Raw genomic sequence first — 23,587 nt, forward strand, 5'->3', positions numbered from 1 at the left:
CCTGTGTGTGAGAGAGAGAGATTGGAAGCCTGCTTATGAATGTGCCTGTGTGAGAGAGAGAGATTGGGAGCCTGCTTATGAATGTGCCTTGTGAGAGAGAGAGAGATTGGAAGCTGCTTATGAATGTGCCTGTGTGAGAGAGAGAGAGATTGGGAGCCTGCTTATGAATGTACCTGTGTGTGAGAGAGAGAGATTGGGAGCCTGCTTATGAATGTGCCTGTGTGAGAGAGAGAGAGATTGGAAGCTGCTTATGAATGTGCCTGTGTGAGAGAGAGATTGGGAGCCTGCTTATGAATGTGCCTGTGTGTGAGAGAGAGAGATTGGGAGCCTGCTTGTGAATGTGCCTGTGAGAGAGAGAGAGAGATTGGGAGCCTGCTTATGAATGCGCCTGTGTGAGAGAGAGATTTGGAGCCTGCTTATGAATGCACCTGTGTGAGAGAGAGAGATTGGGAGCCTGCTTGTGTGCTTGAGAGAGAGACTGGAAGCCTGTTTATGAAGGTGCCTGTGAGAGATAGAGAAATTGACTGGACATTTCTGAAATACTAGAATTCATTAGACTCAGAAGTAAAGGAAAGAAAAGCCATGTTAATAAGCTTTGTGTTTATTTCAGATCGTAATTACGTCTTGAAAATGTTTTTGAGAAATAGATCTGCTCTATTTTATGGAGCCAAATTGTGGATAGACCCAGACATAATTAAAGTAACGCAGCAATGCAGGAAGGAGTTTCTTGCAATGAAACAAAGGGTAGTCAATATAGGTGTCCGATACATCTTAAAATTTCCCTGTAAATGCTGCGTTAGACACCAAGGAAATAATTATGTCTTTTTCGATCCCAAGCAATTGAAAGATTTTCTGTTGGGCCATCCCCAAGAAGTTCCTGAAGCGAGATCGACCTAGACACAAAGGGTTGCTCACCTATCTTTATGTAATATATATGAAAATGTTGTTCTGATAATTATTTCTAATATTTCTCTTGCCTATGAAATTCCTTTATTTAGATGTATAATCTGGAGAATATTTTCTTATTTTCTTTTAGATACTATACAAATTTGTAATTTGTATTTCAGATTATGTACCAAATTCTATTAGAAGCAATTCATGTAAAAATATGTGAAATCTTGAAAATAAAAAAAATAAATAAATAAAAATAAAAAAATTTGGCTTTTTGCATCAAAGAAAATAGTGCTCACAGGGTAATGTAACCAAAAACGTTTGCAAACAGCAAACCAATCCTTAAAGGGAACACTGGGGGTTAGGGAGAAGGAGATTGGGATTGGATCTTGAGGAGGGTTGGGTTTATAGAAAGAAAAAGAGTGCCGTTTGGGTTGGCCCTTGGGGAGGGAAGGTAGTGCTGTTCAATTTAGTTAAAAGTGCATTTGCTGGCATTTTCGCAGTCACATGACCAGTAACCAGCGGGTATGAATATATGTGACATTATAAAATTTGGTTCGGTGCACCACTAGGATCGAGCAGATTTGAAAGTGTCCCCCGATATAAAAAGGGTTTAATACTACAGGAAAGGTCTTGCAATTTCCCCCTTTTTTTTCCTTCAGCTGTTCAACATTTCTGGGAAATCCGATTTGCTGAGCGGCAAGTTCTGTAGGTCCAGTATTTCTAAAAGAAATTCACCCAGTTTGTGCCCTTTTTCATAGTCTGAAAAAAAAGCCGTATTTGGTTACCCCATGTAGAATCAGGTGCTCCTACCCCTCACAAACCCAGACTGAAACTGCTGAAAGGAACAAGGAAGCACTTCTGGCTTATTAGGTGGAACCTGGCTATGTTGCAGATGCCTAAAGTTTAATGTGGTTTTTTGGGGGGGGTTTTGGCTCCCTCATCATCCTTAGTTTTTCCATAGCAGACTCTGCTGCCAGATGCCCACAGGTGGCACGGCTGGGCGGGTCAGGGCACCCTTGCCAGCCTGTTCAGAAGCGCAATCTCAGCCGCTTCTCTCTCTTTCTGGGCCTGAGGGTAGCACCTCTGCGGCACCCCCAGGTCCAACTGGATCCCGACGGACTGGGGCTCTGAACCTGGATTCCCTGTGCTACTGTTATTGTTTCTAAGGATTTGGGTGGACCCCTGGACTCTGTGGCTGCTGACCATGCCCACGGGGGGAAGACCTGTGAGGGGCCACAGGTCAGGCTCAGCTTTAGGACACACACACAGTTAGATCTTTTATTAAACAGTATTGAGGAGCCACCAGAGGTGGCGGTAGTGAGCAGGAATGTAGCCCGGCTGGGCTAGTAGTCCCTCAGGCTCTGGAACAGCGATCCCACAATGGCTGTGCTGTAGTGAAGAGAAACTGAGATAGTGAGTACAATGAAGTATATGCAGGGTTCTGGTATAGAGCCTCGTTGGTATAGTACTCACACAGCGGTTTCTCTCGGTATGGAGCACAGGAGCTGAAGTAAAGGCAGGCCCTCGAGGAGCGAGTACCTGGTTCCAGGAAACAGCTCTGAGAGAAGTAGATGGTAACTCACTGATGGTATAGGCAGCAGTTTCTTCCAGGCAGAAGAGAAGTCCAGGTAGCGAGTCCAGGAAGATGGGCCCTCAAGGAGCGAGTACCGGTTCCAGACAGCGACCTGAAAGAGAAGAGAGAGAGGCCCCCGAGGAGCGGGCACCCCAAATAGAGTAAGTCCAGTGGTGGAGGCAGAGTAGCTAGGTACGGAGAGCGAATCCCATCCGTTAGGAAACCTTTGCTAACTCGACGGCTAGCAATCGCGTAGGCTTTTTGTATCCGGGATGCGTGACATCATCACAGGGGGACACCCCTGAGGTTCGCGCCACTGAAGGTACTTGAAGCAGGGCCGCGCGGTGCTCGCACCCTAAGGCAACTGGACAGCATGGCGGGAGGCAGCGCCCAAGCCGGACCGGGGACGCCGGAGAGGACGGCAGGCAGACGCCGCGGCAGCCAAACGTCCGTCAATCGCAGGAGGAGTTGCCGGAGAGGTAAGGAGGGCGGAGTGGAGACGTCGGGCAGCGACAGTCGTAACAGTTACAGCAGCTGACCCACGGCGCTAGCAGCTTTGTAAGCAAATATCTATATCAAGGTAAATAAGTATTACATTTTTATATGTAGAAGATGTAAGCTTATACCTGTAACATGTTATGTTTTCTAAAATGAATCTCCCAGAAGCTGGCGAGCAGGGGGCTTTTATCATGACACGGGCAGTGTTCGCTTCTCCTTGGCGGTGGTTCATACAGTCAACGTTTTAATTCAGTTTTGAACAAGGTCACTGGCTGGTGCGAGAAACAAATGGGACACCGAGCCAATCTTCAGCTTTGCTCGGGTACAGGGTGAATGACTCTGCAGAAAACAATGCAGTGCTTGCTACAGAGATAATTTATTGCTAACGTTTAGCACGGCTGTCAGGAAGCCATGAAGGTAAAAGATGGACAATGATCTGTACACGCTGTACTAAAGTTATACTGCGCAAGGTAAACAGCAATAAGCATTTATAGAGGATGGCAGGTCCCTATCCCAGAGGGCTTAGAAAGCATGACTGTGATCTCCAATGGGTACCTCAGCCGACGACCACGCGTTTAGTTATTCAGAGGAGGCTTTTCGGGCCGTATTAACAGACACCCCTTTCTTCTCGGAAGTTGCTGCACCAGCCCCCAGTGTCTCCTGGACTGATGTTATAAATCTGCAGAAGCGGTTGACCCGTGCAGAATTGCACAGCTTATTAATTGAATACTGTAGAGTTAAACGAATACCAAGGGGACTGAGAATACAAAAAGAACCGCGGTTACATACAGAAAATAAAGACTTTTTGACCAGATGGAATCAGATCCTTAACAAGTGTTCGTTCGATTTAATGCTGCTTATAATTGAGACCACAAAACCGTTGTTGTCATCTTTGCGTGAAGAACTGGCCGTACAATTGGACAGCATTAAAAGTTTTACACCTTTGGACACTTTTGAACAACAGCTTTCTGATTTCAATACGAATTTGGAAAAATTCAGGAGTGAACTGAAAGCTGCCAAATATAAAAAGTTCCTGCGTGATGAATCTGATTACTCTAAAGGGTACGTGTACTCATGGATGAGCACTACGAACATGCCACGAAGGAAAGTCACGTTTGCGAACTCTTCCTCCGACGACTCCTCAGGGAGAGGAGACGGCTTCATTAAATCATCAAGAGGACGCAGCCACCATTCAACCGCTGGTAACTTCCATACAACAGCCCTCAGTCTCATTTTTTTCGCAACCCTTATTACAGCCGCAGCCACAATCAGCCCAACCACTTCCGCAACCTTTTTTAGAACCTCAACAATCTGGGAAACCCTCACGGAATCCCAGATACCGGGGTCGTCCTCAGTTCTCTCAGAATTCACGGATCACCTGCAACATGAGACAGCAGTTACCACAGGACCCCTGGCTATGACAGCTCCGGCTCTGGTTTTCAATTTGTCATCTCCAAGTGTTTTTGTTTCGGTTCTTTTGTATGCTTCGTATAAGGTATTTTTTTGCTAATTCTCCTGCTGTACATGATATGTCAATAATACGGAAAAAAGTCTAGATGGCTCCCTCCAGGACCATTGGACCCAGTATTAACCACATTCGAGAAATTAGTTCAATCTGACATACAGAATTTACCTCAAAAACCGAAAGTGAAACATTTCAACATCACCAAAGATGAAAAATTGGCTATCACAACTTTAATGTCTGACCCAGCTATCATTGTGAAACCTGCGGATAAGGGTGGTGGGATAGTGGTTTTAAATACCATTGACTACATGGAGGAGGTATCACGTCAATTAGCTGATACTAATTTTTATATCGTTCTAACTTCTGATCCCACACAGGAGTTGAAGGATTTGATTAAAAATATGGTTCAAGATGCATTCGACTCACACCAGATTACTTCCTGTGAAGCCAATTTTTTGCAAACAGATTATCCCATCATTCCTACATTTTACATTCTCCCTAAAATTCACAAAACACTAATGAAACCTCCAAGGGCGTCCCATAGTTGCGGGCATAGGATCCATTTTGGAACCTTTGCCTCAATTTGTGGACCTTTTTTTGAAACCCCATGTTCCTTTAAGTCGGTCCTATGTCCGTGACTCTAACCATTTCATCACAATTTTGGAAAATCTCTCTCCTCCCTCTGACACATGCTTTTTGATTACCCTGGATATTGTTTCCTTATACTCAAATATTCCCCAGGATGAAGCACTCACACTGGTTGAAGATATCCTGAATGCCCGTCCCCCTCCTAATCGTATTTCTACACAGTTTCTTTTGTCTCTTACACGTTTAGCCCTTACTAGAAATTATTTCCAATTTCATCATATTTTATACCAACAGATAAAAGGTACGGCCATGGGGGCCACCATGGCCCCCAGTTTGGCCTGCCTGTATGTAAGTAGGTTTGAGGAAGAAGTCATTTACACCTCTCCTTTGTTTCATTTTGTTTCAGCATGGTACCCTTACATTGACGATATATTTTTGATATGGACGGGGACAGACATTCAATTTTATTTCTTTTTGGATTGGCTTAACCATTGTAGTGAACATTTAAAATTTAACCATTGCCTTGATCCATCCACCATTTCATTTTTAGATGTTCAGGTACAGTTACGAGAAGGGTTATTTAGTACATCTATCTTTCGTAAAGGCACGGATCGTAATACTCTATTGCGATTCGATAGTCATCATCCCACCTCTCTAAAAATGAACATTCCTACCAGACAATTAGTAAGGCTCTGGTGCCTCTGTTCATCAAAAGAAGATTTCATCACTCAAGCAAAGCAGATGTTGCTCAGGTTTAAAGAGAGAGGGTACTTCATAAAGCTTTTAAGAGAGCTTTATATGTGAACCGTGACCTTCTTTTTCTCCCCCAAACCAGGACAGAGGACTCTTCAATTAACTGCATTTTACCTTTCTCTACCCAAGTGTATAATATTACATCCATTTTGAAACGCCACTGGTCAATGCTATCTCTTCATGAAGTCTTTAACTGTCCATTACGATTTTCCTTTTGCCGTGGGAAAAATTTGAGAAACATGTTGGTCCATTCTCATTTCCAACATGACTTGATTTCTGAAACAACTAACATTTTGGGTCATCAACCATGTGGACAATGCTCAGTGTGCCCTTTTGTACTTTCTATAACCACTTTTGAACACCCTATCACACAGACAATTTTCCCTTAAATTTTCCACCACCTGTCATTCACGGGGAGTAATCTATGTGATTGTGTGCCCTTGCCCCAAATTATACGTGGGCAAAACAACTAGACAAGTGCGTACCCGTATCATAGAGCACCGATCTAACATTTGTACTGGCCGTGAATCGGCTCCCCTTGTCACACATTGGCAAACGGCAGGGCACTCAGAGAATGATTTAAGATTTCTGGTAATTGACCTGCTCCTTCCCCCATGTTGGGGGGGGGGGGGTAATTTCTCCGAAATGCTCATTCGTAGAGAACAGAAGTGGATCTTTAGATTGAACTGTCTTCACCCTGCAGGGCTCAACAATGAGATCGAATGGCAATACTTCATTTGAATTATTTGTGTCTTTATTTTGGTTTTGGCTCCTGTATTGTTTATCTTGGCTCCGATTGGCTGTCTTTCTGGCTTTCTGATTGGTTGTAAAACCCGCACCAAAATAGCCGGTTTTAAAACGCTGTGTTTAGTTGATCCGCCCGCTCTCCTTGCCGTATCAGCTGTATGAACTCCTCAGCTAGTTTAAAGGTATGTGTTCCCGGTGCTATTATATATACCCTGTACCCTTAAATTTGGTCCATAGTTCTAAAACAATTTTCTGTTGTTTCCTTTTAGTTCTTGCAAATTTATTCTGTCCCTCCCGACGCAGCCTTCGGGCGAAACACGGGGTCCGTGTCGGGGGACCCTGAAAGAATTATTTGCCTTTACTGCTTTGGAGCAATGGAGTTGCCATATTGAAGTTTCAATAAACTGTACTTTGTTCTTGATGAAAAAACGTTTGGACCAATAATCTCTCTGCACTCCTTGTGGATTTGATACAATAACAAAACACTGACATGATTCAAAGCCATGTCCATGCTCAAGGTGCCTCAGTCTTCTCAGTCGGTGTCATATCTCACCTCTTCTGTCTTTGGACCTCCTGTGACTTGTAGTTCTGATCTCTCTAAGAAAACCAGAAGTCAGATGACCCTGAGGCAAGACCGTTGACCCCTGCTGGCACTACCAGGACATTGCAAACTTCAAGCTCAGGACAGGAAGCTTCTGTTTCTGCCTACAACCAGCATGGGGTCCTGAATGTCTGGCTGTGAGAGTCCAGGCAGGGCTGGAGTTAGGCACAGAGGGACATGCCAAAAACGGGGACTCCTCCTGCTGCTTTCTGATTTTCAAGAGTTAAACCACCCACCCTCAGTCCTCTGCCTATGGGTGCTGAAATCCTAAATCCAGCCCTTGGCCTAAGGGAGGTGAGGATGAGGAAGGAAAAGCAGGTTAAAAGCCAGGTAAGCACACATGCTCATAAAAAAAATATATATATATAGTATTTACATTTTATACAAATGAGATTCTTTCTAATGTTTCAGCCTAACTCACTAATTCAAAGCATATTCATTTCTAAGGATTTATTCACGCACAGCTCCCGGCTTTCCTCTAGTCTTATCTCTTATGTACATATTAACATTTAGCTTGTTAATCTGATTCAGTCTCCTCCCCCAGAAGCACAGAAAGTAGTTTTGTCAGGTGTAGTAGCTTCATCACCACCTGAGCAGGTATTTTTACAGCGAGACTTGCTCTCTCTCCAGCAGAGGAAACGCCCGGCAGAACACTAATAACCATGTCAGGCATCATAGCTAAAATGGTCAAGAGCAGGGCCGTGAGTGAAGAAGGCCTGGGGACCAATGACAATGCCGTGAAGTACTTAAACCAGGATTTCGAGGCTCTGAGGGAGCAGTGCCTGCAGTCAGGAAACTTGTTTAAGGACGAAGAGTTCCCGGCCTGTCCTTCTGCCCTGGGCTATCAGAAGCTGGGACCAAACTCGCCTGACACGCAGGGCATTGTCTGGAAACGACCTACGGTAGGAGAAGTTTTATTTGCGCTGCTAGGGAGCAGCAAATTGCAACAGTTGTCATCTAACCCTATGTCCCCTTTACCCCATTCCTTCTACTTTCAATTTATCTAAGAAAAATAGGACAAATCCATAGAGGTAATGGAGTGAAACTGTCCTTAGTGACATGGAGCCATTCAGTGGTCCTCCACCAGTGTATTTCAGGGCTGGCTCAGTGACCATGCTGGCAGAGGCTTGGGTTTGAATCCCCAGCCTGGCCTCTGTTCCCTGGGCCCACAAGGATTTGGGAGGCTGTGGAGGCAGCTAATAGCAGTTAATGGACTTCTCCTCCAAGAACTTATCCAAACCTTTTTTGAACCCAGCTACACTAACTGCACTAACCACATCCTCTGGCAACAAATTCCAGAGCTTAATTGTGCATTGAGTGAAAAAGAATTTTCTCTGATTAGTATTAAATGTGCTACTTGCTAACTTCATGGAGTGCCCCCTAGTCTTTCTACTATCCGAAAGAGTAAATAACCAATTCACATCTACCCGTTCTAGACCTCTCATGATTTTAAATACCTCTATCACATCCCCCCTCAGCCGTCTCTTCTCCAAGCTGAACAGCCCTAACCTCTTCAGCCTTTCCTCATCATTTTGGTTGCCCTTCTCTGTACATTCTCTATCGCAACTATATCTTTTTTGAGATGCGGCGATCAGAATTGTACACAGTATTTAAGGTGCGGTCTCGCCATGGAGCAATACAGAGGCATTATGACATTTTCCATTCTATTAACCATTCCCTTCCTAATAATTCCTAACATTCTATTTGCTTTTTTGACTGCCGCAGCACACTGAGCCGACAATTTCAATATATTATCTACTATGATGCCTAAATCTTTTTCCTGGGTGGTAACTCCTAATATGGAACCTAATATCGTGTAACTACAGCATGGATTATTTTTCCCTATATGCATCACCTTGCCCTTGTCCACATTAAATTTCATCTGCCATTTGGATGCCCAATCTTCCAGTCTCGCAAGGTTCTCCTGCAATCTATCACAATCATCTTGTGATTTAACTACTCTGAATAATTTTGTATCATCTGCAAATTTGATTAACTCACTCGTCGTATTCCTTTCCAAATCATTTATAAATTGATAAGCATTGGTCCAAGTACAGATCTGCTAATGCTCTTAATGCTTGCATTGTGCCAAAGACTGCTACCATCTGGAGATCCTAGGGTGGTATATTATACAAGCAACAACATAACATATGCTTGGAAGTTCGTTTTAATGAAGCCAGTGGCACCCTATACATAACAAAAAGGATTTCAAGAAAGCACTAAAAATATACCTCTTTAAGGAAGCATTTGGGAACCCGGAGGCTCTTAATAGCAGCTAATCTCAAAGAGAAGAGATAAAAACAACCATACTTTGTACCTCAAGCACTAGGCAGTTTAACTTCTATCCTCTCCTGATAGTGTAGATGCTTGTTTCCTTTATTTTGTTTTTGTAACATAATAGTTAACGTTTGTTAAAACTTTCCATAGTAATTTAATTTTATTGATCAAATGTTAATTGTATTTTTATTCTAACTTTATTTTATTTTTATTATTTTATTTTATATATATATATATGCTATTTAACTGAACTTTTATTTTTACTTTTATTACTGTAAACCGCTTTGATCAATTTTGCAATTGGTAAAATGGTATATAAATATGTTAAATAAATAAATAAATAAATAAATAAATAAATAAATATACAGTTCGGACAATTTCCATTCCTTTCTGCCATATTTTCTTGGTCTCTGATTGCAAGTTTTGGTATTTTAGGGTCTGTTGTCTCTCTACATATAGTACAGCCTAGTGGACACTTGGTACTAATGCTTTTATTAGCAGTGCCGTTCTTGTGTTTTTCTTCTTTACCACAATGACCAGTTTCCTTGCATCGAGCTTTTCAGATGTTGAAATAAGATTGTCCCAGGCGATTCCAGTATTTTTCTGGTACTTTGATGTTGCTGTGTTTACACAATTTTCAGTGGCTGAGCCTCACCACCTTTCTGTATTCAGTCCATCTGTCACACCCAGCAATGAACTGTGTAACCCTTTCCAGTTCTTTTTTTTTTTTTTTTAATAGAATCTACATTTGCCTGTTTTTCCGGTTTTTTTCTAGGCTGGCTGTGAACCATCTTCTCTATAATTCACTGTCCTGTGCTGCAGTTAGTAATCTCTCATCTTTAGGTTTAAGTTCACTGTAATGTGGAGTTTAATATTCAGTGTATAATATTCAGTTAAAGGCTATGACGGTAACTTTTCATACTGGCGCATGGGCGCACATGCTTACTTATTTTGTATTTATTTAAAAAGGTTTCTATACCGCTTTTACAACTAAAAGGTTGGTCAAAGGGTTTACAAATAAAATGTACATAATTAAAAAATTGACATAAAAACCTAACTGTAAAAACAGAATAGAGAGGAAGAAGGTTAATCTTATAAAAATAAGGAAAGGTTGGAAATGGTAATTCTGAAAGGGAGGAAAGGCTCCAGAGAAGGTAATCAGAGAACAAGTCAGGATAGTGCTTATTGAGGCGTCGAGAGAGAGCTGAAAGCCGCAGAGAAGAGGAATGTTTTTAAGGGTTTTAAAAAATCTTTGCATGTTGTTATCTGCCTTAGCTGGTCTGGGAGTGCGTTCCAAAGAGAAGGGCCGGCAACGGAGAAAGTGCGTTGTCTGGTGATGTCTAATCGCCAGAAAATTCTTATTTATTGAGCGCAATTGGGTTGATAAATGCGAAGAAGCCTGCATCGCCAAGTTGAGGAATCATGGTATTGCATTCTGTATTTTACCGGAAGCCAATGAGGTGCGTGTAGTATTGGAGTTATGTGTTCTTTCCGAGAGGTGATGTCAGAATGCGTGCAGCTGTGTTTTGTATGAATTTTAAAGGACAAAGAGCATTTTCATGGAGGCCGAGATAAGAGGGCGCTCGTCAGCCCGTGCCCAGGGACGCAGCCATTTTTACACCACAACGTGCGCATATGCGCTTAATTTTATGTGGGTGCACGCAAATTCCACTTCTACCAAGTAACTACCAATTTTAAAAGGGGCACACACCGATGCTATAACCAGTTTTACCAGTTTGGCCCCAATTCGCCCAGTTAAGAGAGAGGTCTTCCAACCCCTCCTGGTTTAATAGCTCTCACTCCCTCCCAGTTATCCCTGACCCTTAAAACCCCCGCCAATCTGCCTCTTTTTATTTTATAACTTACACGGAATCCATAGCAGATGTAAAGTTACGCGGCAGGGGTCTCGGCGTGCACCAGATCATGTAAATATTTACACGCATATTTTAGGTTCATGCCCCGAAACACCCATGCCTCGCCCCTTTTTCAAAACTTCCGAGGTGCGCTCGCTCCGGGAGATGCGCGCAGATCTCGGCAGCTTTTAGAATCCGCTTGGCATGCGTGAGCCAGACTTATTCGCGCATCCCCTATTTAATGCATGCGTCGGGCTTTTAAAATTCACCTTTATGTTAATAAAATTGTTAGCAAAGGTCATGGGTCACCAAGGGAAAATCCCAGGAAATAATAAAGAAGTTCACTGTTCCTGATAATGGTGCATATTCAAGTCTCTCTGGGATGGAGTCTACTTATACTTAAATAACCAGCGCCTAACCGCTTATATGTGACATTCACCTCTCTTTAATCATTCCTGTGTCAGGCTTTGATCCGTACCTGACTGCTGAAATAACCTTTGATTTTCCACTGTATTTGTGATTTTGCCAGTTCTTTTTTCCTCTGGTTTGCTGGCTTAATTCTTTGAAGACATTTTTTTTTTCGTCTTTCTTTTTACACATTCTGCTGCCTCTTTCCTAACATTTCCCGGTAGCTTCTCACTCGTCCAAGTTTAAGGATGGAGACCCCTTTTGGCCGTTCAGTAGTTTTCCAGTATCTGGGAGCTGCCGGGTGTGCCTGCAGAGCTTTTGACTGGAGCTCTCTAGGCGTGGTCTAGTTCCGTGAGACCAGAGCTGCTTTCAGCTCTTGGGACGGACAGTCTGGGTACACCTTGTTCTTAAAAAGTAGCTTGGAGGAGTTTCGAAGGTAGTAGTCAGTGCTACTGCTGGTGGCTCTTATTGCACGAGGGTCACTGTCGATGTGGTTTCGGCAGCCAAAAATGCAAGTGGTAAAAGTGCTATACAAATAGAGACGCTGTCAACAGCGGATGTACATTAATATAGCGCCAGTGAATTTTAACATTTGTAGATGCTTTACGATATAGTGATGTTTTGGATTATTAAAAAAAAGTGCCAGAGGCAAAAGTTCAACTCCTCGTTCACTTTCCATGGATACTGTACGAGACAGAGCCTGGGGATGGGGGGAGGCTGTCAACTAATCAAGCAATTTGGCTAACGCCCTCTCCTATTCTATGACAGAGATTAAATGAGGAGTTAAGTGTTTACTGTGTTTTCTCATTACTTATTTTGGCTTTTATTTTTTCGCTTTTGTGACTAAAACTGACCTCAGCTGGGATGGCAATGCTGCAGGTTCACGAGATGGATCATCTCTCAGAGCAGGCAGTGACCCCTGCTGGCAGTATAAGGTACTGAAAGATTCAGTGCCAGAGGCGATCTCCCCCTCCAGTCTCTGCCAATAAAAGGAAGAGGAAGAGGCCAGAGGGGGAAATCATCGCTTAGAGATCATATAAGGGAGGTACTGGAAAGGAACCAGGGCAAAATGGAAGGGGGTGGGAGGTGAGAAGGTAGAATGAATACATTAACAAATATCAAAGCAGATGTGATGTCTTTAAGATCATGAGAGGTCTTGAATGAGTAGATGTGACTCAGTTATTTACACTTTCGAATAATAGAAGGACTAGGGGGGCATTCCATGAAGTTAGCAAGTAGCACATTTAAGACTAATCGGAGAAAATTCTTTTTCACTCAACTCACAATAAAGCTCTGGAATTTGTTGCCAGAGGATGTGGTTAGTGCAGTTAGTGTAGCTGGGTTCAAAAAAGGTTTGGATAAGTTCTTGGAGGAGAAGTCCATTAACGGCTATTAATCAAGTTTACTTAGGGAATAGCCACTGCTATTAATTGCATCAGTAGCATGGGATCTTCTTAGTGTTTGGGTACTTGCCAGGTTCTTGTGGCCTGGTTTTGGCCTCTGTTGGAAACAGGATGCTGGGCTTGATGGACCCTTGGTCTGGCCCAGCATGGTAATTTCTTATGTTCTTATGTTCTTGGCTCCACACCTTTCAGACTTGAGGAGACCTAATAGAAAGCACTCCAAGACCACCACAGCTTTTTCCTTCATAAATATTAAAAACATAATCACTAGAAAAACAGTGACAGCGTATTGAAGCTTGGGATACCCTGAGTCGAAGGTAATGCTTAAATACTGCTGCCATCTACTCTTTAGAATGCTTATTTTTAAAAAGCACTTCACTTTTTTTTTTCCTACAGGTTTACTCTTCCTGCTTTGGCAATGGTTTTTATGTCCCCAACAGTGTCCGATGGCAGGACATTGATGTTGTGCAAATCATCAGCCTCAGCCAAAAGGCCATAAAGGGACGGCCTCAGTAGGGATCTCCTTCACATGTCTCTTCTGGTGCACTTTTTCCACTCACGTGAAGGAGTAGTCTAGTGGTTAGAGCAGTGGGCTAGGATCCCTCAAAAGCAACGTTCAAATCTCACTGTTGCACCCTGGGCAAGTCATTTTACCCTTAGCTTTGATGTACACTTTGAAGTGCCAAAAAGTAGAATATGAAAATCTAAATAAATTAATGCAGTAAGCCTTTTGGTCTAAGGTCCACGGGTGGGTGTTATGACCGTCGGTCGAAGCTGCGACTGATTCAACTCACAGCATGTGCTGCCCTGCTCTCCTCTCCGGGCCTACTCGCGGCTGGGGCTAGCCTGTACCGTCGCATACCTCTGGGCTCCTCGTGGCGGCCAGGTCGCCACTGCCACCCACGCTGACTCCAGGGCTTCCTAGGCGTGCGCGCACACCAATGGGCCTCGTTTTGAAGAGCCAATGGCGGGAACCTCAGGGGCGACCCCGACCAATGACATCACTAGGTTGGGATTCTTAAGCACCGCCTTTGCCCCTTGCTAGCTGACTTGGCAATGAGTTCCTTCACTACTGGTGCTGCTCCTGTCTCCTCGGACCGTGGTTCTTGTATCGGATCTTCCTGTGACTCTGGACTCTGGCTTGGGTACCCGCTCCTCGGGGGCCTGCTTGCGCTCCAGTTGGAGACCCTGTCCCCAGGCTTCCCCTGCTCCTCGGGCTAGCCCTGTGCCTTCCAGAGGTCCTACCTGCCGGCCTTCCCACACCTCGAGGCTGTCCCTTGAACTGCCTTACTGCTTTGGAGACTCGACTCGGCGCTTCCTCGCTTCTCGGGGCACTGCCTATGTTTTACACCAGAGTTTGTGCCTGCGCTTCCTTGCTACTCGGGGCAGTGCCTATATCCTACACCAGAGACTGTGCCTGTGCTTACCTGCTCCTTGGGGCAGTGCCTACATCCTACGCTAGCGACTGTACTCTGCACCTCCCCGCTCCTTGGAGTGGTGCCTCCGTTTCTCTATCAGAGATTCCTTCATGCGCATCCCCGCTCCAAGGGGTTGCTGACATCAGTACTTCAGAGATTTGACTCGGGCTTCCCCGCTCCACGGGACAGCCTATGTCATCACACCAGACCACACTCACTACGCAGTCCCGCCCCTTGGGACTATCTCTGCTGCATACCTCCAGAAGTTCCTGTCTCGCGCTCCCTGCTCCTCGGGGCCTGCCTAGTAGGAATGTGAATCGTTTTTAAACGATTTAAATTATCGTCCGATAATTTTAAAATCGTCATTAATTGGTAAGGGACTTGATACAATAGGAATTCCCTCGATTTATCGTGAAAAATCGTTAAATCGAGTACGGGAATTATTTGGGGGAGGGCGGGAAAACCGGCACACCAAAACAACCCCTAAACCCACCCCGACCCTTTAAAACCAATCCTTTACCCTCCCCCACCCTCCCGAACCCCCCCAAAATGTTAAATTACCTGGTGGTCCAGTGGGGGGGGGGGGGGGTCCTGGCGCGATCTCCTGCTCTCGGGCCATCGGCGCCATTTTGGCTACCACTGATAAAAATGGCGCCGATGGCCCAATAAAAAAAACCCCACCCCGATCCTTTACAAATTACCCCTTTGCTTCTCCCACCCTCCCGACCCCCCCAAAAACCTTTTACATGTACCTGGTGGTCTAGCGGGGGTCCGGGAGCCATCCCTTCAATCATACCCTCGGAGCCGGTGCCGGTGCTGGACTGGTTTTAAAATGGCGCCGATCGCCTTTGCCCTCACCATGTCACAGGGAGCGACCGTCGCTCCCTGTGACATGGTGAGGGCAAAGGCGATCGGCGCCATTTTTATCAGTGGTAGCCAAAATGGCGCCGATGGCCCGAGAGCGGGAGATCGCGCCGGGAACCCTCCCCCCCACTGGACCACCAGGTAATTTAACATTTTGGGGGGGTGGGGTTCGGGAGGGTGGGAGAGCAAAGGGGTCATTTGTAAAGGGTCGGGGTGGGGTTTTTTTTAATCTGCTCAGGCCTCACTAAAAAATTAACGATGTGAATTGGAATCGGAACCGATTCCAATTCACATCTCTAACGATCCGATTTTTTTCTCCCTCCATCCGAACCTGATCGTTAAAACGATCGGGCACACGATTCACATCTCTACTGCCTAGCACTTCCCTGTTGGAGGTTCCTGTTCTGGCACCTATATCTCCAATTCTGCCTGAATACTATGGGTTCCCCTCCGAACTGTGTCTCTTACCCCGCTCCTCGGGATCCCTCACAGTACTCTCTCTACAGGCTCCTGCGATCACGTGGCTGCGACGCAGGTCGCTCTATTCCTCTACCACTACTTCTATATCCTGCTGCAGCTGACCTCGCCTCCTGACGGTGAGGACCTGTGGGGCTCCTCCCCACAGGTGGTATCAACCCTCACCTCGGGCCAAGGGTCCACAAAACTCACAAATCCTAACAGTGAGGGATTTTTTTCAAAACTGGCCCATGGGATATCTGACACCTTCATGCACTTTCCCTGCAGCATGTGTTTCGACAGCTCCCAAAAGCACACTAACCCTGGAACGCAGCAGAACTGAGCCAGGATATCTCCAAAATAAACTTCATCTTTCCTAAATAACTAAAAAGTTGAACACATTCTAGAGACCATGGGTGAGCAGAGTTGCAGCCCCCGTTCCATCCATGCAAATTAGTTGGGCTCCCTACACATCTGCTCATATCTCTTCTAGAGATATTTTCTGGATTCCTAGTCTGGCTCTTGAACCAATTGCAAGCAATGACACTGCCAGCCAGTGTCAGACACACACACTCAGTCACAAACAGATTTTTTAGATTGCAGAAACTTTATTGACACATACACATTGACACACACAAAGACACATATTCTTTCTCAAACACAAAGACACACCCACACAGTCAGAGTGTGTGTGTGTGTGTGTGTGACTGTCAGAAACAAAGACACCCACACACACATTTTCTCTCACAGCCAAAGTGTGTATGGGTTTGTGTGTCTCTCACTCTCTTTGACACAAACACACAAACACTCTTTCTGACATGCTACGGTTGTGCTGCTGCTTATGTGCTCACACAGTGAGTGCCCCCAGTCCTGCACTGCTGCATCATGGTGTAAAGTTCTTGCTTGTTGCCAGCCCTTCCCCATTCTGCAGCAGGCACCCTCCCTTTCCCAATCTCATTCTCTAAGAGACTCACTGGTTCTCAGAGCTCAGTGCAGTCACCTCAGACAGAAGTCTCCCTAACACTGCACAGGCACTTTCGCCTGACTTACGCTCTTCTGACCTGTGCCTGTAGCTTGCTTCCAACTTCTCCGCAACCCTCCCACCACTCTAGTGCATTTCCAATGGCTGCAGGCTACACAGTCTGACGCTTTTATGGTTCCCCAGGCTTTGCTCTGCCTACCAACTCCAGGGGAGAGGGAACAAGAAGTGATCCCTACTGTACCCTGGGCTTATAAAGAGAGAAAATTAAAGCCCTGGCCAAGACTGGGGAGAGTTACTAACCCAAAGTAGCACAGCTCCAGATGGAATCCTGCTTTCTCTTGTGGAGCCAGTGAGCCAGAGCTGGTACAAGGGTATTAGGTGTCATAGGCTAACCTTACAGCCTTGGACACATTCCTGGTCCCAACCTTCCTACCAATAATTAAAAAAAATATGCATTTATAGTAACACATTTTACATGAAAAAGAATATTCAGTGTTCTAAGGTAAAAATATCACTTAAACCATGTATATTATTTACATGCTCTACTGTACTACTAACCAGAAAACTGCAAAAAAGACACCTGCGGTCATATGGTATTGGGTCTATTCTAAAGCACGTTGGCCCTCAAAGCTTTAAGTAAACTTAATTACAATATAGTAAACCTCCCACATGAAAAGAGAACTAACTGCCAGCACTCAAACAGTAACAATCCTACCTATGAAAAGGCAACACTTCAAATATTACACCAGGCCCTAACACACTAATACACCTGATATTAGAAAAACAGAACAAGCCAAGCTGAAACTACATGCTAGCAGTGTCTTCCTATGCGCACGTTCGACTTCTTTGTATTTAATAGGCCCGCGGTGAGAAAAGCCTGTGGCGCCCTCAGATGGCATCCTTCCTGCTAGCCCTATAAAAGGGCTCCTCAGTCTACTCAGCCTTGCCTTCGCAAAGGTCCTTCATGGTCTTCATTTCCTGTGGTGGTCCTGATCTCCTGTCTTGTCTTCATCTCCAGTGGTTGCAGCTCTTGTCTCCAGAGGTCCAGTTCAAGTCCTCATCTCCTGAGTTCTAGTTCCTGTCTTCATCTTCTGAGTTCCAGTGTTCCAGGTCTTCTGCTCCTCATTTTTAGTCCAGCGTCCTGTGCCTTCAGTCCTCAGTCCTGATTCTGATTTAAAATCTTCAAGTCCATCTTCACTGGTTCACGTCCTTGGTCTTTCCTTGTTATTAGAGTCTTGTTCCAAGTTTCAGAGTTGCGAGTTCCAGAATTCTGAGTTCCTAGTTCATGAGTCCTTGCTCCTGATCTTGGGGAGCTTGTCCAGTCTGCAGTCCATCCTTGTCTTGCCTGAACCTTGTTGGCAGTCCCAGCCTGGTTCCTCATCTTTATCTGTATCCTTGTTTTCACTGTTAGTTCGGATCCCGGCTCTCAATCCTTGTCTGGTTCTTTGTCATAGTCTGGACCTCCATTTTCAACTGTGCCTATGCTTCCGTCTTCAGCCATGCTTCAGCCCTCAGCTATGTTTCCATCTTCTTCATGCCCTAGTCTTCAGGGTCGAGTCCAAGTCATCAGTGTTTTATTCACATCTTCAGAGACATCTTCAGAGTCCACAGCCTCCGTCTATCCTCACGCAGAAACTACTTTTAAGCAGCAGTCCGAAAGGGCTTTCAGAGTGGCCAGAGGGCTACCCCAGAGACAAGCATGGGCTGCTGGTTCTCATCCGAGGTCTCCTTGTTCCAGGTTTGTATGCTCCTTGTTATGGAGGTGGACCCTTGACCCTAGGTGGTATTGGCGCCACCTGTGGGGGAAACCCCAATGGGTCACCACCCTTGGGAGGCGAGGCCAAGCAGGAAGTGGAGGCCAACCGGAGCTTCACCAATACCAGCCCTCGTTCCCCGCAGGTTGAGCCCTTGGGTACCGGGGCCGGCTGGACTTAGTTGGGTTTCTGCGTGGTTGATCCCAGAAAGAGTATCCAGAGGCAGGATGCCAGGAAGCAGTGGAGACGAAGGGTCCCAAAAGAGAGAGACAAGATCCAAAGTCCGGACAGACAGAAGTGGAGGCAATATGGTTGGAAACAAAGTTAAGTCCGGACAGCTAGTCAGGCAGATAGCTGAAGACAAGGTCAAGTCTAAGCAGGAGTCAGGGCATGCAGCTGGAGACAAGGTCAGGTTCAAGCAGAAGTCAGGGTAGGTGGCTGGAGACAAGGTCTGGTTTAAGCAGAAGTCAAAGCCAAGGAGGTCCATCTGAAGGGTAGAAGGAATTGGGGCTGGAGCAGGTACTGGAACAGGAACAGGAGCTGGAACGAGCAGCAAAGATGCACATGCAGGAAGTGTGGAGACTTGTTGCCAAGGCTGTTGCAAGTTTTCAAGTGTTCCTGTTCCAAATCTCCAGCTCTGCTCGAGCCTTCAGTCATCCCAGGTCTCCAGTCCTCAGCTTTAGCCTAACCTTTGCCTGGATGTGCTCACCTGCCAGTGGCGTGGACCACGGCCAGCCCTGGGGTTTTGTCGGCCACATCACAGCACAGGGGCTCACACTCTACCTGCAGGGAGGAGCCCTGCAGATTCCCATTTTCGGCAGGCGAACCCAGGCAAGCAGAGACCATTTGGGACCTTCACCTATACTAGCCCACGTTCCGCTCGGGTTGAGCCTTTGGTTGCCGGGGCTGGCAGGACTTTGGTGGGGTCTCTGCCGATGGCAGAAGAGAAGGTTCATAGTAGCTAGGGTCATGGGCAGGTGGCTGTCAGGCATATCTGAGGTCTAGGCAATGATCAGAGGCAGGCAGTAGTCAGGCATATCCAGGGCCAAGTCCAAGGTCAAATCCAGGTATCCATTCAAGGGAAGAGAAGAGGGATGGATAGGCAGGGAAGGCAGGCTAGGACAAGACAAAGCAGGCAACATGAATAGAGCAACAAGGAACGAAGACAGAAGACAAGCTGGATGAAAACTGAAGACTGGAATGCAGGGAAGCAACACGCTGTTGTGCCCATCGGTTGCAGATGGCTGCGACCTTTGCTGCTCACCTCTCTTTTCCCTGCTTCAGCATTTCTCAACGCCATGGCGGCCTCAGCCTACAAATGCCGCCTTCCTCGGCGTCTCCGGGACGGTGTGGGTGATCCCGTCCACCATCTTGAGTCTGGGATTACTTAGGGCACGCACACGCCAGGCCCTCTTTTATCTACGTCATGGCGGGAACCTCAGGGGCGTCCCCTCCGCATGACGTCACCCATCAGAAGTATTTAACCCAGCTAAACCATGCTTCCTACGTGTTAGCAAGAACTTCCTTCCTACTTATTCCACTCCATTCGGAGACGCTTCGCTTCACTATGTGAACTACTTGCTGCACTTAAAACGCCTTAGGTACCCGCTCCTCGGGGGCCTTGTTACGTTCTGGCTATCCGCTCCTCGGAGGGCCTTCCTGCCTACCAGTTCAGCCTTGTGAGTACTTTCATCGCTTTCTCCAGCTAGCTGACGGAACCGCTGGTATACCTCATGCCTCGGGCCACTACCGTGCTCAACCCAGCTACCTTCTTTCACTCCAGAGTAAGTACCATTATCTGCTTCGCTCTGCTGACCATCTGCACCTCTCTGCACCACTTCTTATTGATCCTCGGCATACCCCGCGCTGCGGGCCACTACCGGATCTATTCTAAGGATATCATCTCGACAGGAATTCCCTGGCATACCCTGCTCTGCGGACCACTACCAGGGACATCGGCATTGAAGCAGCTTATCTACTCTGGACTGGGTCTTCCCTTTCTACTGTGGGTATCATCCATGATTCCAGTACAATAAAGTCTCTTACTATTGTGTCCATCTCTGCTGAGGCCACGCCCATTGTAGTGAGTCCCCACAGGGCTCCTCCCTGTGGGTAGAATTAGCTCTCACTACAATCCAGGGCCCACATCCACACCAGATTACAACACTTGCACTGCTAGGAAGTAGTCGATGCTGAGGCAAGTTGCTTCTGGGGAGCTGCCCTTATGTCATCTTTAGGGGTCACGGGGACTTTACTGCCGCAGTCCATTTAAACACCATGACGTGGTGCGCACACCTAGGGGGAGGCATGGCGCACACTGTCGGCAGATTTCTGCTGGTGGCATTCTGCAGCAACGAAGAGTGCTGTACCCCTGCATGTCTGACCAGTGGCATTCACCGCGTTCAGGAGAGGCAAAGCCGGACCAGCCAGGGGAGGTGAATGTGGCAGTTTGCATGGGTAGCCCACAGACCGCCGAATGCAACAAATGCCGAAGTGTTGAATGATGCTTCTGTGAGGCTCCTTTAAAAACTAAAATTAGACATCTAAATGTTTGGAAATGCATCATTTACAGATGTTAAAACTGTTATTTAAGGCCATGGATGCATAAAGTCATTCACGTGGATGCTTAAAACATTTGGAGGCTGATACTCAGAAGCCATTTAGATGGATAACAGAAAATGTATCCCTCTAAATGGCAAAGTGGTAATATTTGAAGCCGTATGCACCTAAATTCTAGTTATACTTATCCAGCTAACTTTAAGATGGCCGCTGAATATACCTGGCTATGTATTAGGAATCTGTTAGGATTTGTAGGTATGTGGGCCCTAGGCTGAGATGAGAGATGGTACCGCCCACAGGGAGGAGCCCTGTGAGCCTCACCGTCGGGAGGCAAGGTCTCAGCAGACATCAGACACAGATGTGGAATAGAGTCTTTATTAGAAAGGTAGAAAGGCACTGCCCGTGAAGCGGGGGATGCAGGAGAAAGTAATAAGGTCTGTGCAATGGGGTATACCCAGAGGGAATCCCTCAGAAGTGGAGATCCAGTAATGGTCTGCAGAGAAGGGTACACCGATGAGGTTTCTCTGTAGTGATGATGCGGTAGTGGCCTGCAGTGCAGGGTACACCGAAGGGGCTCCTCACTCAGAGATGGTACGGTAGTGGCCCGTGGCCCGGGATACACCGGCGAGGGTCTCCCACTAGAGATGGTACAGTAGAGGTCCACAGCATGAAGTACATCAAAGAGGTCTCCAACCAGAGAGGGTGTGGTAGTGGCCCGCAGCGCGGAGTACACCGGAGGGGATTCCACAAGATAGATGGTACAGTAGTGGTCTGTAGAGTCAGGGTACTCACAATAAGGAAGTTCCAGCAGAGGGCCCGGGGAACGAGGACAGGCAGCAGTCCAAGGCAAAAAGGCCCTCTGAGGAGTGGATAGTCAGAGACGAGGAAGGGCCCCCGAGGAGCGAGTACCCAGAGCGTCTCACGCCAAAGATGCAGGAACTGGAACGGGAACTCCGTAGTGAGCGAAGCGGATTCAGGAAAGAGGAAACTCATTGCTAACTCGTCAGTAGGCAGGGCCAGCCGGCTTAGTATCGTGGAGTGAAGACGTCATCCGGAGGGGACGCCCCCGAGGTTCCCGCCATGATGTGCTTAAGACTGGCCCGTGCGCACGCGTGCCTAACTGATCCTGCAGGCAAGATGGCAGTCGGTAGTGCCCACGCCGTCCTGGGGAAGCTAGGCAGGTTGGCGGCAGCTGGCGGAGGCCGTCACTTTCCCCAATGGTGTTAAGGCAGCAAAGAAAGAGGTGAGCATTAGTGGTCGCAGCCGTCTGCGACCGACGGGCGTAACACCATGCCGCCGAATATCCCCACTAAGTTAGCCGGGTAGCTATATTCAGCTAACTTAACTAGCCACTCTGCAACTGAATATCATCCCCTACATTACAAAGTGTCATGTGGATACTTAACACCTAGAAAATGAACTCTGTTGGAATGTAACTTTTCAATAAGGCGTCTAAAAAAACCAACCTGATACTCAGACACAAAGTATCCTCATAGCTTGTGTTTGAAGATAGAGTGGCTGAAAAGTCTCTGTGTACTTTAAGTTGTCTCAGATGACGGCGCTAACTTCCCTACCTTTATGAAAATGAAATGTATTCTGTTCTTTTTGATCGCACACCCTCCTGGAATGCATCTTTGTAATGCAGCTAAAAGTACACATATTGGGGGAAACAACCAACTTGGGGAGATTCAGCCAATCTACTTTTGGAAACCCTGGTTTTACCCATGTAGGTCCTGACTTAGCCTTTAAACATTTATCTTCAGATGTCTAAAATCTAAATAGGAGGATTAACAGCACCGAGACTGGACACCTAGAAGTCCATATTCAGACAAAGTCCAGAGAGCAAAGTTATACGGATAAACTTCTCCAGCTAACTTTAGCAACAAATTCAATAGTGTAGCTGAACTATTGAATATAGCCAGCTATTTTAAATTTATCTTTAGGATAGCTCTATGTTAACCACCCTTTTCTGAATATTGGAGTTAGCCAGTTAACATAGCCGGCTAACTCCTCCCGGTTATGCCCCTGGAACTCCTCTAACTTAACTGGTTAAATTACAGCCGGCTTAACTTATTAGCAGGCTAGAATTTAGTAGGATAAATGTCCACATATTCATTTAGCCAGCTAACTTCTGAGTTTGCAGGTTAAATGCTTCTGAATATGGACCTCCTAGTGTCCTCCAAAATGCATTCCAAGTTTTAGGCACGTAGACGGCAATTTTCAAATGAATTTTCAAGGGTAAACAGCAATTTATCCGGGTGAATTAGTGGTCTGAAATTTGCTTTCCTCTGCCTGGCTAAGAGTTTGACTAAACTGACACACTCTGTGCCCTCTTGGCCAGGTCAGAAAGAGGCATTCCCACGGGTGTGTTTAAGGCAGAGAGAGAACACCAGCGTGCTATTTTATCTTCCTTGTTTGCCTGCACAAATAGCAGGCGCAAAGTATGGTGGGGGCTTTTAGTGCGCACACCCTTTATGCTAATTTTCAAAGAGAA

The 23,587-nt window shown here is 46.2% G+C and overlaps 1 protein-coding gene across 1 annotated transcript in view; it reads left to right on the plus strand.

Annotated features, from left to right (window-relative positions):
* Positions 1–7,707: 7,707 nt before the first annotated feature.
* The window catches only part of LOC115086784 (calpain-8-like), a 171,193-nt gene continuing 155,313 nt past the window's right edge, over positions 7,708–23,587 (plus strand). Inside the window, exon 1 of the mRNA XM_029593105.1 lies at positions 7,708–8,021. Coding sequence (XP_029448965.1) covers positions 7,782–8,021 — 240 coding nt within the window. The 5' untranslated portion in view covers positions 7,708–7,781. The remainder of the gene's footprint in view (positions 8,022–23,587) is intronic.

Source organism: Rhinatrema bivittatum, chromosome 3 (genome assembly GCF_901001135.1).
Source record: "Rhinatrema bivittatum chromosome 3, aRhiBiv1.1, whole genome shotgun sequence".
NCBI lineage: Eukaryota > Metazoa > Chordata > Amphibia > Gymnophiona > Rhinatrematidae > Rhinatrema > Rhinatrema bivittatum.